Below are 14,582 nucleotides of genomic sequence, written 5' to 3'. Positions count from 1 at the left end.
AATAATAGAAATATAAAATAAAGAGAAAAGATATCAAATACACACGGTTCATACTTCTCTTTCGGGGAATTATCTTAAATTATACAAGGATAAGGATAAAGGGGACTCGTATTGACAAGTCACAATGGATTATTTGCAAGTATTTATTAAACCCATACTTTTGCAGTATTCGTCATAAATAAGAAGTTCGCAGGTTAAATAAAAACTACTACCGAGGACTTTCTCTAAAGCATTAAACTAAAGCTCACCGCAAGAGCTAATACTCCAGACAATTTTTACACATTACGGTTTAATTTAATAAATGAGGATGTATGTTTTGATGAGCATGTATACTCGCACTCGCAATATATATATATATATATATATAGTATACGCTACCGAGGAAAGTCGGTAAACGTCTGAAAACATCCTTTTTGTTCCTACATCTCGCTAAGAAAGGCTTCGGCAGGCGGGATTCTTATAAAACAATAAAAGTCCGAAAAAGTCATTGGCACGACGTAAATGCTTTCCAACATGACTTGACACAACAAATTCTGCGAGCGCCATTGTAATAATAATAGGATATAAGCGCATCATATTTTGTATGTATAACTTATGAATATATTTCAATAAATCTGCGTTCTGTCGCTAAGATATTTAAAATATAAATATTATTCGCATTAAAGATAAAGATTATAAATAATTGTATAATTTTGATTTTGATCGTTTAGATATTTGTTTTTTTAAGAATGAGATCCCTGCTTTTGGCACTCGCAATTTTCTTTGTGCCGAGTATACAATTGTGGAACCGCGTTCAACGAGACGTTCTCACGCACTTGAGGGTTGAGCTACGCCTCCGACCGTTTGGCAAAAAAGCTCGACAGGAAAGCGGACGATTTAAAGCGAGCAAGACCTATCTTTGTCGAGAAACGCTATACCCAATCGGCTCTTTTTAAACTTTCATAGACGCAGGGGAGATTCGTATAATTTTTCCATTACAATGCAAAACGGCACAATCATATATTTACGTACCCTTTTCATTTCTCTTCTCGCCGTACCAATTTTGATGTTAGATGTACAATAACGCATCGAACGATAAACTTTCTAATTGCTATTTGTGGAAATAACTTCTCTCGAATTCGTAAAACACCGATTGCCTATCGATCCTTAGGGCTATGAAGATTGAATCACGTTAAACACTAAATCCTCGCTAGAGAGGCAAAACTTTGACTAAATATTTATCGTATACAGTCGCAAGCTCGGAATTATTTCGCAGATGATACAGTTGTGACAATTGTAAGCGAGGGATATCGAATAATTAACATCACCTATATACGAAATCGATACGTCGTGCTCCCGTGCGAAAGGCCCCGGACGGGCTTCTCGCCGTCAGATCGCTCGATCGATTAAATTGTCGCCTAATAATTATCCTATGATTCTCGTAATGCAAACTCGCGCTCCTTCGCGCGACAGAGAGGCCGAGGTGTAACTTCCGTTACGTAAAAAAGTAAAATGAAGGTCGGGCTTCTCGCGCATCGTTGTAGGAACGACCGAATATTTAAACTACCGTGTATGTTTTCCGAAGTGCGACGTTAGCTCATGCGAATCTCGCGCTTCGGAAAAATGTTATGGCAATTTTGGTTGATACAAAAAATTGGAAAACATTCGTAATAATCAATCCGCGGTAAGAAATCGAATTTTTCGCAAGTAAATCGGTTGTTTTTTTGAGTGCTTTGAGTCTAGAAATTAAAATTGTTTTAAAATAGATGTTATTTATGAAACATGTATAAAGATCGCCTTCAAATGACAACTAATAATGTGATAAGGACGTTAGTATATTATTTACACGCACAATATAAAAATCTTTAGAATAAACATTTTCGTAAAAACTCTTTGGACCATTTCAATTTGGGAAAAGTATGGATTTACGCCGTTTTCTAAACTAACCGATTCAGGTGCATGAAACGGAAGTTACATCGAAAAATTCAATTCTGCTAAGTGTGCAAGTGGCAAATAATTCAAGATAAATAATTATCACAACGGCCAAACCGAATGGTATAAAAACATTTCGGAATCACGACTACCAAAGTTATTTTACACAAAGACATTGGCTGTTGTAATTCTAAAATATAATTCGTATAATACTAATCAAGTCTAAAGACAAAATGCTCCGTCTCACATAAACTGAGATTACACTCTCTTATTTTTCATCGCGTGGTTTCACATTTCGTATTTTATATACACAAACTGTAAAAAGATTTTAAGTGATTCAAACTGAATAAATTGAGAAAGAAAAATTTCTAGAATATATTCCGAATATTCCGATTCATTTTTTTACGCTTATATTATATACATATTTCTGCTCTAAACTTAAGACAATCTGCAATCCAAAAATATTTCAAAAAAACAATCAAATCTGTTTCATGGATACGTCGACATATTCTCGAACAGAAAGATTCCTCTTTGGCAAATTATCTATTTCTCAACTTTGTAAAGAAGTTTTTTTCGTAGCAAAAATGTAATTTTATATCAACGGCAAGAAATCGCACGAAAAAAGATCAAATTCTATTTCCTAATAGAAATTGTTAGTGCAATCTTCTGAGCAGAAATCTCGCTGGAGAAGAAATCGAAATGAACTTCACGGCACAGGTGTAAAATCCTGAAAGTAAATTGGAATCCGTTCTCGGTTCGAGCAGTTCGCCACAACGTAGTTAATCGTTCTGTATAACGTAGAAATTCTTTGTAGAATTCGGACGTCGATCGCTTAACTTTGTACTTTCATCTGAAAGACGAGAATAAACGACGACGGTGGTCCCCGATGTCGAGGGACCGGCTGGGTACGCCTTTGTATCTTCGGGGAAGAAGCCCGCGAGGAAGGGCCCGAAAGGTCCTTCTTTCCCTTGTTAGCCGCCCTTCTCAGGAACATAATGCATATCATCCACGGTCCGCATTCACACGTTTCTCTTTCTCTCTTGGGTCTCGCACACGATGGTAGTGGGTGACGCTAGATAGATGGTGATGGATTTAAGTCTTGTGCTTGGTTGGCGGTTGCTCGGGCCAGCGCCGTTCACGAGGTGGCCCGCAGCTTCTCCAACGCGGGCACCAGCGATTCCTCAAGGGACGGTCCGCAGCTCAGCCCACACTCACCGATCCATCTCGCCTTACCACTCGCGTGGGACTGCAACGAGAACAGGGACGACCTCGTAAATTAAGTCGCTATTTGCTTTCTGATCTTCAGCTAAAAATTGGAAAAACTTATACGCGATTTTAACAGCAAAAAATACAGCCAAACCCAAAATTATTACCGAATCATAATTAATAGAATTAATATTACAATATACGAATCCTTGTCTTTCAATTAACTCACAAAAAAATTTGATGTTTACTGTCGAAAAGATTAAAAAGAAAATAAATGAAGATAAGTGTCAAATTTAATCAACGATTTAATGAGAAGGAAATCGAACGGAAGTTAATGACAGGCCGGAGAAATTTATCGGTTCTTCTCGGAGGAGGGAGGGTCGGATATTTACCATGGTGAGGTCGCGCTTCCACGCGGTATGACACCGTCCATCACAGAGCGGGCACGGCCGTTGCAGGGAGTAGCCGCCGCACTCGCTGCAGTCCAGGGAGACGTGCTCCTCGCTCCACGACACCCCGCATCTACGCAGAGAACAAGATAACGATAATGAATCGTCGGGCGAATGCACACGCGATTATGCTAATAACAGAGAGGCGTGACACGCGGCCGGAAGACGCGCAATATTCGCTCGCGGCTCGCGGGAGGACTCCTGGGTGATTTGCATCGCAAAACTATCGTCGGCAGGACGGTCTTTTAGAGAAGCAAGGTCGTACGCGGTTTAACAATTCGATCAGCTCATCCGGTTTACGCAAATTTGCTCGTCGATACCGCGACAGGGATAATACATAGCGAAATTATACTGTTCAAATGATACCGGTGATGAATTACGATGAGAGAGAATTGCGCAAAATTATAGATTAATCGGTAGATGCGTATTAACCCCTTCGTTGGCATTGACGCAATAGTGCGTCAAATTAATCGGTGCCCTGTGTGGCATTGACGCAATAGTGCGTCAATCTTTTTTTTCCTATTTAACTTGCTCAGATTTGGCATCCAAGTCTTACACGGGGGTTTTAGGGGTCGCTGATTACGAATCTCAATTCAAAATTTGCAAATTCAAAATGGCGGATCCAAAGTGGCGGATAAAAATGCAAAAAATTACTTGATTGGGATGAAATTTGCCACTCGGGGGTTTTTGGGGTCGCTGAGTGCGAAGCTGAACTTAAAATGAAGGAATTCAAAATGGCGAATCCAATAACATGGAGTGAAATACAAAATCCAAATCAAGCCGTTTTTTGTATTTTCGTCCGCCATATTGGATCCGCCATTTTGAATTTTCGAATTTTAAGTTCAGATTTGTAATCAGCGCCCTCAAAAACCCCAGGGTACAAATTTTCAGGATAAAAAAATTTTCCTGCCATTTTGGGCACTTTTCGTCGAATTCTCTCTGCCAACGAAGGGGTTAAGATCAACGGGCAACGAGAATTTTCTGTCGGACGAAGAAATATCTCTCTGGGACGTCGAATGTCCTTTTGATTAGTCGAGATACGGCGCGGCCCACGCGAATATTTCACAGAAATACCGTACGTTGCATATCGAGGCCTGCATGTGCCCGATGTGGGGCATCGATTTATCGGAATAACCGCGTCAACCGTCACCAGATAAACACTGGGCATACCTACTAGCCTCGTTTCTTGGATTCCGCGCCGATAAACGTCCCCCAAACGCTCGACACAACTATGCATTCGCGCGACAATGCGAATTTGTACCGAAATTTCAACGGCTCCGAGGGGCCGAATCGATTTCGCCTCCTCGTCGACTTCTGGCCACGACGAGCCAAGGAGAGTAATAATCCCCATTAAGAGGGACATTTCTCTCCCGAATTAGCGAAATTAAACGCGTCGCGACGCGACAAATTGGAGCCGCCGTGACTCCAGATCGTACTGGATTCTATTGTCCAGTGACACGTCACTCGATAACGTGGTTGCGTAATCCCCCGATCAACTCCCACGAGTCCCACGGTCCGTCGCGGATCCGCGTAGCCGATTCGTATGACGATGTAAAAAAAATAAACGGAGCAAAAATCAACTTACGTAAAGCAGGAGTTCAGCTGAGCGCGCAGCTCCTCGATCGTCAGGATCGTATCCTGGTACTGGGGATGCGAGTCCTGCAGACCGTCGTCCACGCTTCCGCACAGGCTGTGGCGGGACAACGAGATGTTACTCCTGTAAACCGAAACGACAATTCATGTAAATTAGGCGACTATCAATTTTACGCTAGCGAATAAGTAATGTTCATTAAGCTCACGGGACCCATTTCTTTGAGACTATATTATTATTAAAAACTATAGTTCTAATCTCTCCTAGCTTCTTCTATCAAGTTCACAAAATAATCTCTATTCTATTTAAATTTATAAAACAAATTCTAATGACATTTCTCCCTTTCTTTTCTTCCTAGCTTTTCTTTGTCGCCTCGATTTCATCAGGTGCCATACACCCGGCGTGAAGAGAATCAAGCCTGAGGCAACTGTTTCATAATTAAAACGCTATTGTTCCACTTTTGCTTTTAAAAGAAATCGGTCTTAATTCGTTAGAGAAGCTCTTAATGCTAATTACATTATAACTCAATCTTTCGTAAAGTTTCCATTACATAACGCCGACCTCAATCTCACTCTCTCTCTCTCTCTCTCTCTCTCGGGGACTCTGTACTTCGTCCGTGGAGAGCAAGAGTCCAATCCGGCAAATTTGCGAATTTAAATATCTTCGAATTCAAGTATACGCTCCGTGATTGCCAAAGATATGATTCGACGGGACGAGGATAAGGATACGCGAGAGCAAACCGCCTTGAACCTGCCGGCCGAAAGAAAGAGAGGCCGGGCTGCGATTAGCTCGAATGAACGTGCGCGTATGGTAATCAGGAAGGAAAAAACGCGCTTCTCTTGCACGTGACGGCGACGTGAACGCACGCGTAATGAGCCCGGCGCGTTCGTGTTTTTGTACGCTCGACACGACTATGCAATCGTATGTATTATAGGCACTGGGGAACAAAGGCCGCGGAACGAAGGTTTTCCTGAATGACCGTAAGTCGCGAGGCGAAGATCGTTGGGATTGCGAGCGCCTCTGCGTCATGCTAATTACACAACTCTTTAATTAAATAGCTCAAATAATAAGACAATAAGTAATCCGTTCTCAAGCGCGTATGTAATATTTTTTAATAAAAAGTATCATCGTAACCGTTGGTATATTCCAAAGACAAAAAACTATCGTGATTTCTGCCGCAATATTTCCGTCGCGACGTAACGATGATTAGGGGATAATTGGTGGAGTATAGTGATTATCCCCGGAAAGAGTATTTCAAATTGCAGATGTTTTCAGCCGCGCGATTTGATTTAATAATTGAGAGACTTAATTGGTCGGTAATTCATCGCGATTCCGCACGAAGGTTTGAAACTTTTTGATACCGATTGAACACGAGAGATTACGAAGCAATCGAATTAATAACGCCTTCGTTCATTCTCGTCCAATTCAGTTTTTCCAAATTAATCGCTTTCTGTTTCGGATTCTGTTTCAATCCTCAACGAGTGGGCGATGATTTCAATCTGACGACCGGTCTAACGGTGTCGAATCACCTTCAATGTTCCCCGATTGGCGTTTCCGGTGCACGCAATGCATATAGGAATTGATAGGGAATGCGTAGGAAGTCGAGTTTATGGCGCCGCGGGAAACGTCGATGGGAAACGGGAAAATGAAATCGCCGGGCTTTGGCTAACGCGCGAATCGCGAAGCGATTCCTCCTTCCCCGCTGCATCCGCGCCACGCAATTTAAGATTGCGCCGCTCGTCTAGCGCTAATTAGCCGCGACGAAATTAATAGTTGAGTTATATAATGACTTCTAGGTTTCAATTCTGAGGTACGAGATGTTTATCATTTGCTGCTCATTAAGTAACATTTCCATACGTATTTCCATACATTTCCATGTATAAGATAAATTCTGCAAGATAATGAGCCCCGCTCTAACCGTCTGTTCAGCGCCGAGGCGCCGCATGTGTGCGCTCCATTTTTCTCGCCGAGGAATCGAAGGTCGTGTTTCATGTCGGGGAAAAAAGTTAGATCGACGCGAAGGTCGGGATATCTCATTTCAGATCATTAGACGATCTGAAATTCAGATTAATATCGCGCTAATTGTAAGTTTCGCGGCAGGAAAACCCGCCCAATATCGACGCATTCCGTAGCAGGAAAACCCGTTCGTTCGAGACGACCACGTCGGATATTTGCAATTATAAGTCGCGACTTGTCCGCTTCGGTCCAATCCGATGTCCATGAAAGGATTTAGATCGATTATTTTACTCACCCGTGGCGGGAGAGGCTCTCGGTGCTGGCTGGTTGCACGGAAGTGACCGACATGTTGCACTGATAAGTGGGTACTGAAACACAAAGTGAAAAAAAATACTTAAAATATAATCAAAACGAAGCCAAAACAAAAATGCTTTGGCTTCTTCGACGCGACTGGCAATTTTATTGAAATAAGTGCTCCATTGTTTTGCAAGAGCGCTGTAATCTATTTATATACTTGAAAAAGACCACAATTTGTGGTCGAAACGTTGTGAGTAGTTATTTCAATAAAATTGCCAGTCGTGTCGAAGAAGCCAAACCTTTTCTTATTCACTGGCAACGAAAAGCTCCTATTTCTGTTTTACAATAAAAACATTTTAAAAATATCGCTGTTAAAGCTGGGAACGGTAACGATCTCTTCGACGAATTTCCGGTCTTTTTCAAATTGAAAAGATCAACATATGAATAACTTCGTAGTTGTGAGTTGAAGAAAAGTTTCGAAAAGACTGCATTCTTAGCAAACCAAACCTTTTGGCAAATCTTTTCCGAGCCGCGTATGAATAAAATACTTCACTCAATTTTACGTCTTATTTTAACCGAATGTTGATTGAAAGCTCAGTTTATATATGAAAAAAAATCCACTTTGATTCGTTCAAAAATAGACGACAAACAGCAGCAAAGTTAATTTATACAGACGAATAAATTTCATTTAAAACAGGGAATAAATGCTCATGTAGGATAAACAAAGGTGAGACTCTTCAGACACTCTCTCGGAAGTTTCCAAGATTTTTCGATGTCGCTTTATAAACGAAACATCGGCAAACAAATGATTCGCAGGAAATCCCCGGAATCCGATAACGTCGATAAGAGGCCTTAAAATATTGACGCACGGACACGATACGATCAGGCCCGGTTACGTATAAAAAAAAAAGTTACGCGACAAATCGCCGCCAGAAAGATTCCATTAGAATTGGCGTTATATCGAGAAGGCCAAGGTTAATCATTATCATTCCGCGTATATACGCCTTTCGCCATACGTCAAAGTGCCCAATTCGAGCTCCCGAGTATACAGTTATTATAAAAGTTTACCGCAATATCGTGGAGTCATTTCCGTCCGTTCTCCGCGCGAAAATAACGGAGGAACGAGAAATTTTTCCTACATACGTGTCCGTTTGTCGCTGAAATTTAATCCAGCGATAATAAACCCGCAATTACGAATGTCGGACAATTCCGTGATTCGTACCTTAGGTTTAAACACCGAGGCCGCGCGGAGATTATCGCGTAATGTCCGTGTATCAGAGATTTACCGTGATTAGGTTTAGTGATTTATTAGATGCCGTATGTAAGAGCCTCGTGTATGCAATTGACAACGAGCGAAGGGCACCCGCGAGAGCGGATTTCATCGCGATCTCACCTTGGCACGGAATAACGCTTTTACTTTCTACGAGAAAGCACATCGACAGGCCGACCACACGTGGTTTGCGTCCGCGATGTTAATGAAGCACCTTCGATTTTCGTCGCGCGTTGCAAAGCGAATAGGCGACTCGAATTCGCCTATTGTTCGTTTTACCGACATCGCGATATCGATTCACATCCAGAAAAATAAAATTATTTCGCGCGATACAAGGTAAACGTACCTTACAACTTGAATAGTGTTTACGACTCGCCACGTTTCTCGGTTCTTATCTTTCCACTGCGAGATAAGATGGTTTTCCAGGGTATAAACTCAAAAAATTGAAAAATCGACGACAAAAAAGAAAATTACAGACACATTTCAGTACGGCAAATCAGCGGGAGTGTCGTTACAAAATCATGGATTATTACGAAATTGACAGTCCTGCGATCAAGTACGAACAAGTGGAGAAAGTCAAGGATATATCACTTGCAAAAAATATCACGCTGTCGATTCGCGTTTCGTCGCGGGTCATATTAAAAGTACGCACGGCGCCGGATCGATATCTCGCGTCGTCGCCACCTAGTACTACTACGCCGCGCGGCAAGCGGCGATCGATTTGCATTTGCATTTATTAACCCCCCCCCCCCCCCGGGGGGACCACGGTCCCGCGAACGCGCATTGTGTCCGCGCGTGTTCTGCGTTGGATTCTCGTTAAGCCGCGATATAGCGTAATCGTTCGATAAAAACCGAGTCATCCCGCGCCGTCGCGCACGAATTCTCGGCATTCCACGTTGATAAAAACGATACACGCCCATACGGGCCCTCGCCTCGCGCGAGAGAACGCGAATCAAGGACCGTTCCGAGATCGTTTCAATGGCTGCGTTTTGCCGAACCTCTGCTTAGCTAAGCGCAAAGTAGCAATTAAGTGTAATTGGTTGGATCCAAAGGTAAGAACCAATCACATTCAATTGCTACTTTGCGCTTAGCTAAGAGAGGTTCGGCAAAACGCAGCCAATAATGGCAAATCGTACGGAAGTGGCGACCCGCTGGAGCCTAGGTACAACACCTCGATAAACGCCGAGGCAAGGATAAATGCCGAACTGCCGAAAGCCGGCGCCGATAAAAGTTTATCGTGCGCGCGTGCATATGCATTCTGCGCGCGACGCGATACGACGAAAGCAGATTCCATCGTGCTTGCGGAACGACGTTCCCAGAATTGCGGACTGTTTCGCGAAAATCTAAGCGGGCCTTGAGGACCTTATCGGCGAGACCGTGTAACGTCCCGCATATATGTGAATAAGAAATTCATTTTTAGCGGAAACGCTTCGCTTTTTTTTTGTTTTATTTTTTTTTGTGCGTACTGGCGCATGCTTCCCTCTTGGGAGTCGAGCGGTTATCGTTTATCCTCGTTGAACAAATTACGATCACGTGTAACCGTAATGATGCTCCGTGTAAACAGAGTGATTTGCGGACTATCTCGCTTAAGCGTCTCGCGAAGATACGAAGACGCACTTTTCATTAATCACCGGCAAAACGTTTATATTCCCGATAGATTTTCAACAAAAATGCAAGACTTAATAATTATTAATCATTTTCATCCGGAATTCAATGAAGATTTATTTAGAGGGACCAATTGGTGGACTGTGCGTTGTGCAATCCGGCCAAGGAAAGGCTGGGAACCCCTTTTCGTCCCGTTCCGCTACTTGATGGTATAATTTCGGAAACCAAGTTGTGTCGCACGTAATTGCGCGTTATTTGAGCGACGCCGCGACGTCGAGGATCTGATGACGATGACTCAGTGAGTTAAATCGCGAAGGTAACGCAATTTCTCACGAGTCGCGGTGCCAACCAGACTTTGACGAGCGCGTAATCTTGAAGCGACAGGGAGACGCGATACTCCTGTAAGATGACTTATCTCAAAAAATAAAATTCACTTTACGCAAAGTATTTTTGAAATACACACCGGAAGTACCGTGGATCTTTATCACTTGTGAAAAGGATCACACTCGACTTACGTCCAAAGATTTTGCCGGATTATTCCGGCGTGAGAAAGAGAACGACAAGGAAAAGTAATACACGCGGGAGAATCTGCCTGCTTTCTCAAATTTCCACATCGGAGAAGCGAGCGTGTGAAGACGGAAGGAAAAAAAAAGCGCGATTGAAAGACATCCGATGAAAGGAATATCGCAGAGGATAAACCGAGATCCCCGCAACCGTGGGATTAGTAGGTAACGCTACCGCGAAAATAGAACTATAAAGCCGTAAATACAAAGCTGCGGTCTATAAATAACCGGATTATATTAATGCCGCTCGTGATTCGTATACGCATGGATATGTACCTCGGTCTAATTCTTTCCTATTGCGCGCTATTCTCGGAGAGTGGCTAATCTCGTAAGAAGATTGAGTGTCGATCGCCCCGACTAAAGTCCCGAACAACTTTCAATAAACGAATAAGCACTTCGTGGAACGATGTTTTTGCGCCGTCGCATCGATATCTATACAATTGAGGCATAAATTGTCCGATCTGCGTGATGTCTTTCGAAAGAGGTCTTTTCAAACTATCGCTGATTTAATTGCCAAGATTTTTAGTATCGGGGATGAAATAAGATCCTAAGAAATTGTTGCATTATTCGCTCGCAACATTTTTCCCTCTCGGGTTAGCGTCTCGGATTTAAGTCTAGTGTAACGTCACGGTTACAAATCACCCCGTCTATCTTCTACGCGGCGATGATGATGACGCCTCGAGTCGAGTTGGAGCAGATTCCCCGAGGCGGGAGGACGTGTTACGCGCGCGAGATGAATGACGCCATAACCGTCAACGACGTCGCAGATAACGTCGATTCCACGACATTATGCGACGCCACTCTCGCCTGGAATTATTTATAACACCCGTCGAGAAGAAGCCCCTCCGGCATGTGCGTGGGTTCGCGATAACGTTTGAAACCGGTCGATGTCATTCTTAGGAGAGAATAATATACAGCGTGCTCCAGAGCCATCGCGCGGTCTTTGACAGAGCTCTACGATCGATTCGAATTTAATCATCTCGATATCGGTGGGCGGAACGAATAATTGTTTTTCGGAAACTCGAACGTCATAATCCTGTTGCAAAAACAATTTCTGAGAATGGTAAACATGTTTTGACTACTAAAAATATATAAAATAATTTTTTATCATCGAAAACATCCAATATTGCATGGAAAAATTGGTTTTTTTTTTATAACGTAAATATGAGAATTTTCCATATATGTACGGTCACGCGTCCGTTTATCAATATATCGAAAACATATCCAATATTATGGAAAAATTGTATTTTTTTTATAACGTAAATATGAAAATTTTCCATATATGTACGGTCACGCGTCCGTTTATCAATATATCGAAAACATATCCAATATTATGGAAAAATTGTATTTTTTTTATAACGTAAATATGAAAATTTTCCATATATGTACGGTCACGCGTCCGTTTATCAATATATCGAAAACATATCCAATATTAAATAGAAAAATTGTATTTTTTTTTATAACGTAAATATGAGAATTTTCCATATATGTACGCGCGGTCACGTCCGTTTATTAATATTCGTGTTAACGAAGCCGGAAAATTACAGAAATCGTAATTTCATTAGCGCAAAAAGTACTTCCGTGGAAATACATGCCCATTTTCCGATATGTGTGTACACACGAACACTTGTAAGCGAATTAGCGCGGCTACCTAATCTCTGCTAATCTACGGACGTTTCCGTTTCGCAAGTCACCTTCAAGGACTGCGGCTAATTGGTCATGCGCGTCGGGGATGGCATAATACTCCTTCGTTAATGATCGCGCTCTAATCAGAACGCGAGCGGTAAGAAGACAAATTATCCTTTAATTTACTTATATCTGTAATTAGGATGCGGACACCTGCGATCTCGGGAAAAATACGCTATCATTCTAATTAGAGTTAAAAGACAAATAAAAGTTAAAAGTAATCAGCTCGTCCCGAGAGGTACAAACATTACGTAACAAATCCGTAACCGTTTAATTGTTCAGGCAACGGAAAATCACGTACGAATATATTTCAATATTTTCATCAAGATCGTCCAGTCGTTTCCTCTGTCCTTCGTGTCGCGCGATACGATTCCCTTAAAGGCGAGCAGAGAATATCCATTCCCTCTCGCGAACAATTAAATCCTAAGATTAGCCCTCGAGACACGAGCTCCGGTTTGCGAAACCAGTCCGCGCGCGCGCACGCGAACCATTCGTTGGCAGCCGGCCCGAGAAACGGCTATCCGGTCCACGCGAGCGTATTTTCGTTCCGTTTAGACGCGACGGGAATAGAAGTGGGCGTGAAGGCAATGCAAGTGGCACGCATTCGCGGATCGTTAAGAGGTTTATCCGACTTGATCTCGGGAAGGAGAGCGCGACGCGTCGATCCGCCGTTTTCTTCCTCGAGAAAAGTGAAATCGGCGAAATATTTCAACGAGATGTTTTCGCCGTTTCGTCGGTTAGCTAATCTCGGAATATATGTACATACATTAATATGGAAAAAGTCAGAAAAAGACACACACAAGGGTCGCGTTTTCTCGTCAACATTCGATCTCTTCCAGATGTTTACAAACCGACGATCGGCGCGGCTCTTCGCGAGAGAGCCGGTCTACCGCCGGCGCCGCCGCGCGCCGCGTTCTCCCGTAAAATGGAAATCAGGCCAACAACCCACGAGAAGCACGCGGGAGCTGCACGGGATATCGATCGACCCCGGGCTATTCTGGATAACACCCACGCACACGCGAATGCGCGTAGGTCTGACCGCCGGGGTGGAATCAGGTCGGCTGGAAGCGGACTCCCCGTGCGCGAAAGTGGCTTGCGGTTTTGCACGCGACCGGTCAGCAAAGACGGGCTCTCCCCGAGGACGGGCTCTCGACAAAGTCCAACGAAGAGAAAAATAAATAACAGCGAGAGACAAATAACAAAAATATAAAAAAAAACAACAAGCGACGACTGATCCATGAGAAGAGCAAAAACGTGTCTACCGAGTCGATGGATTATTTATTAAGCGGATTATTAAGCAATTTTAATCGTTTCGATGTACTCGGGATCGACTCTGCCGGACGCCGAGTCATTCTTTCTTTTACGTAATACCGTCCGAGGTCCGAGGGATCTCAGCGGCTGGGCGCCCGATGATGCACGCTGCATTCCGATGGACGGAAAGCAACCGTGGCGGTTGTATAAGTACAGTCAGTCGCGGGCAACGAGGGCGAGTCGCTCTCGGGGCGTTGGAATGTCGCGAAGCGTTAACAGGATTGAGAAATTAAAATTCCGGCCTTAGGAATTCGCGGCCATGCCGGCGGCATAACGGGGTTCCCCTCTCCTGCACGCCGTCGTCGTTTCTTACAACACACGAGGAGAGTAGTGACGAGCAGAAGGACTGACCTCGTTGCGGCCGCCGATAACTGCGCCGTTTGTGTTTTGAAAGTGGCATTACCTACTTTAAAGTTAAGTTTAATGATTTTGCGAGAGCGGTATATCGCGGGGATATCTGTTTCGATCGTTTCGATTAATTCTCCGGCGAAACAGGGTCGGCACGAGGGCCCGTGTGTGCCGCTTCATCGAATACAATTTTCTCCGTGTAGCCCTGCTAATTAAGCTTTTATTTGAATTCTTGTATACATCAATAATACAAAGAAATAAATAAATAAATTTCCTTTCTCAAGTACTACGGTTACGCAAGAGACTACGTTGTTTTCTTTCGACTGATTTCAATTCAAACAACATTAATTAATCTAGCAAAAAGGGCCAGGCGCGGTAATTAGTGCGTT

General features: G+C 43.1%; 1 protein-coding gene across 1 annotated transcript in view; it reads right to left on the bottom strand.

Annotated features, from left to right (window-relative positions):
• Positions 1-127: 127 nt before the first annotated feature.
• Positions 128-14,582, bottom strand: part of Pino (protein pinocchio) — a 44,152-nt gene continuing 29,697 nt past the window's right edge. The window contains exons 3-6 of the mRNA XM_071704187.1: positions 7,409-7,481; positions 5,152-5,283; positions 3,510-3,639; positions 128-3,157 (exon numbers count right to left, since the gene is read on the bottom strand). Of these exons, the coding sequence (XP_071560288.1) occupies positions 3,047-3,157; positions 3,510-3,639; positions 5,152-5,283; positions 7,409-7,481 (446 nt within the window). The 3' untranslated portion in view covers positions 128-3,046. The remainder of the gene's footprint in view (positions 3,158-3,509; positions 3,640-5,151; positions 5,284-7,408; positions 7,482-14,582) is intronic.

This window comes from Temnothorax nylanderi, unplaced genomic scaffold, assembly GCF_030848795.1.
Source record: "Temnothorax nylanderi isolate EJ_2023f unplaced genomic scaffold, tnyl_v1.0 TNYL_tig0039_pilon, whole genome shotgun sequence".
Lineage (NCBI taxonomy): Eukaryota > Metazoa > Arthropoda > Insecta > Hymenoptera > Formicidae > Temnothorax > Temnothorax nylanderi.
The sequence above is the reverse complement of the archived record's forward strand: the minus strand, read 5'-3'. Positions and strand labels throughout refer to the sequence as shown.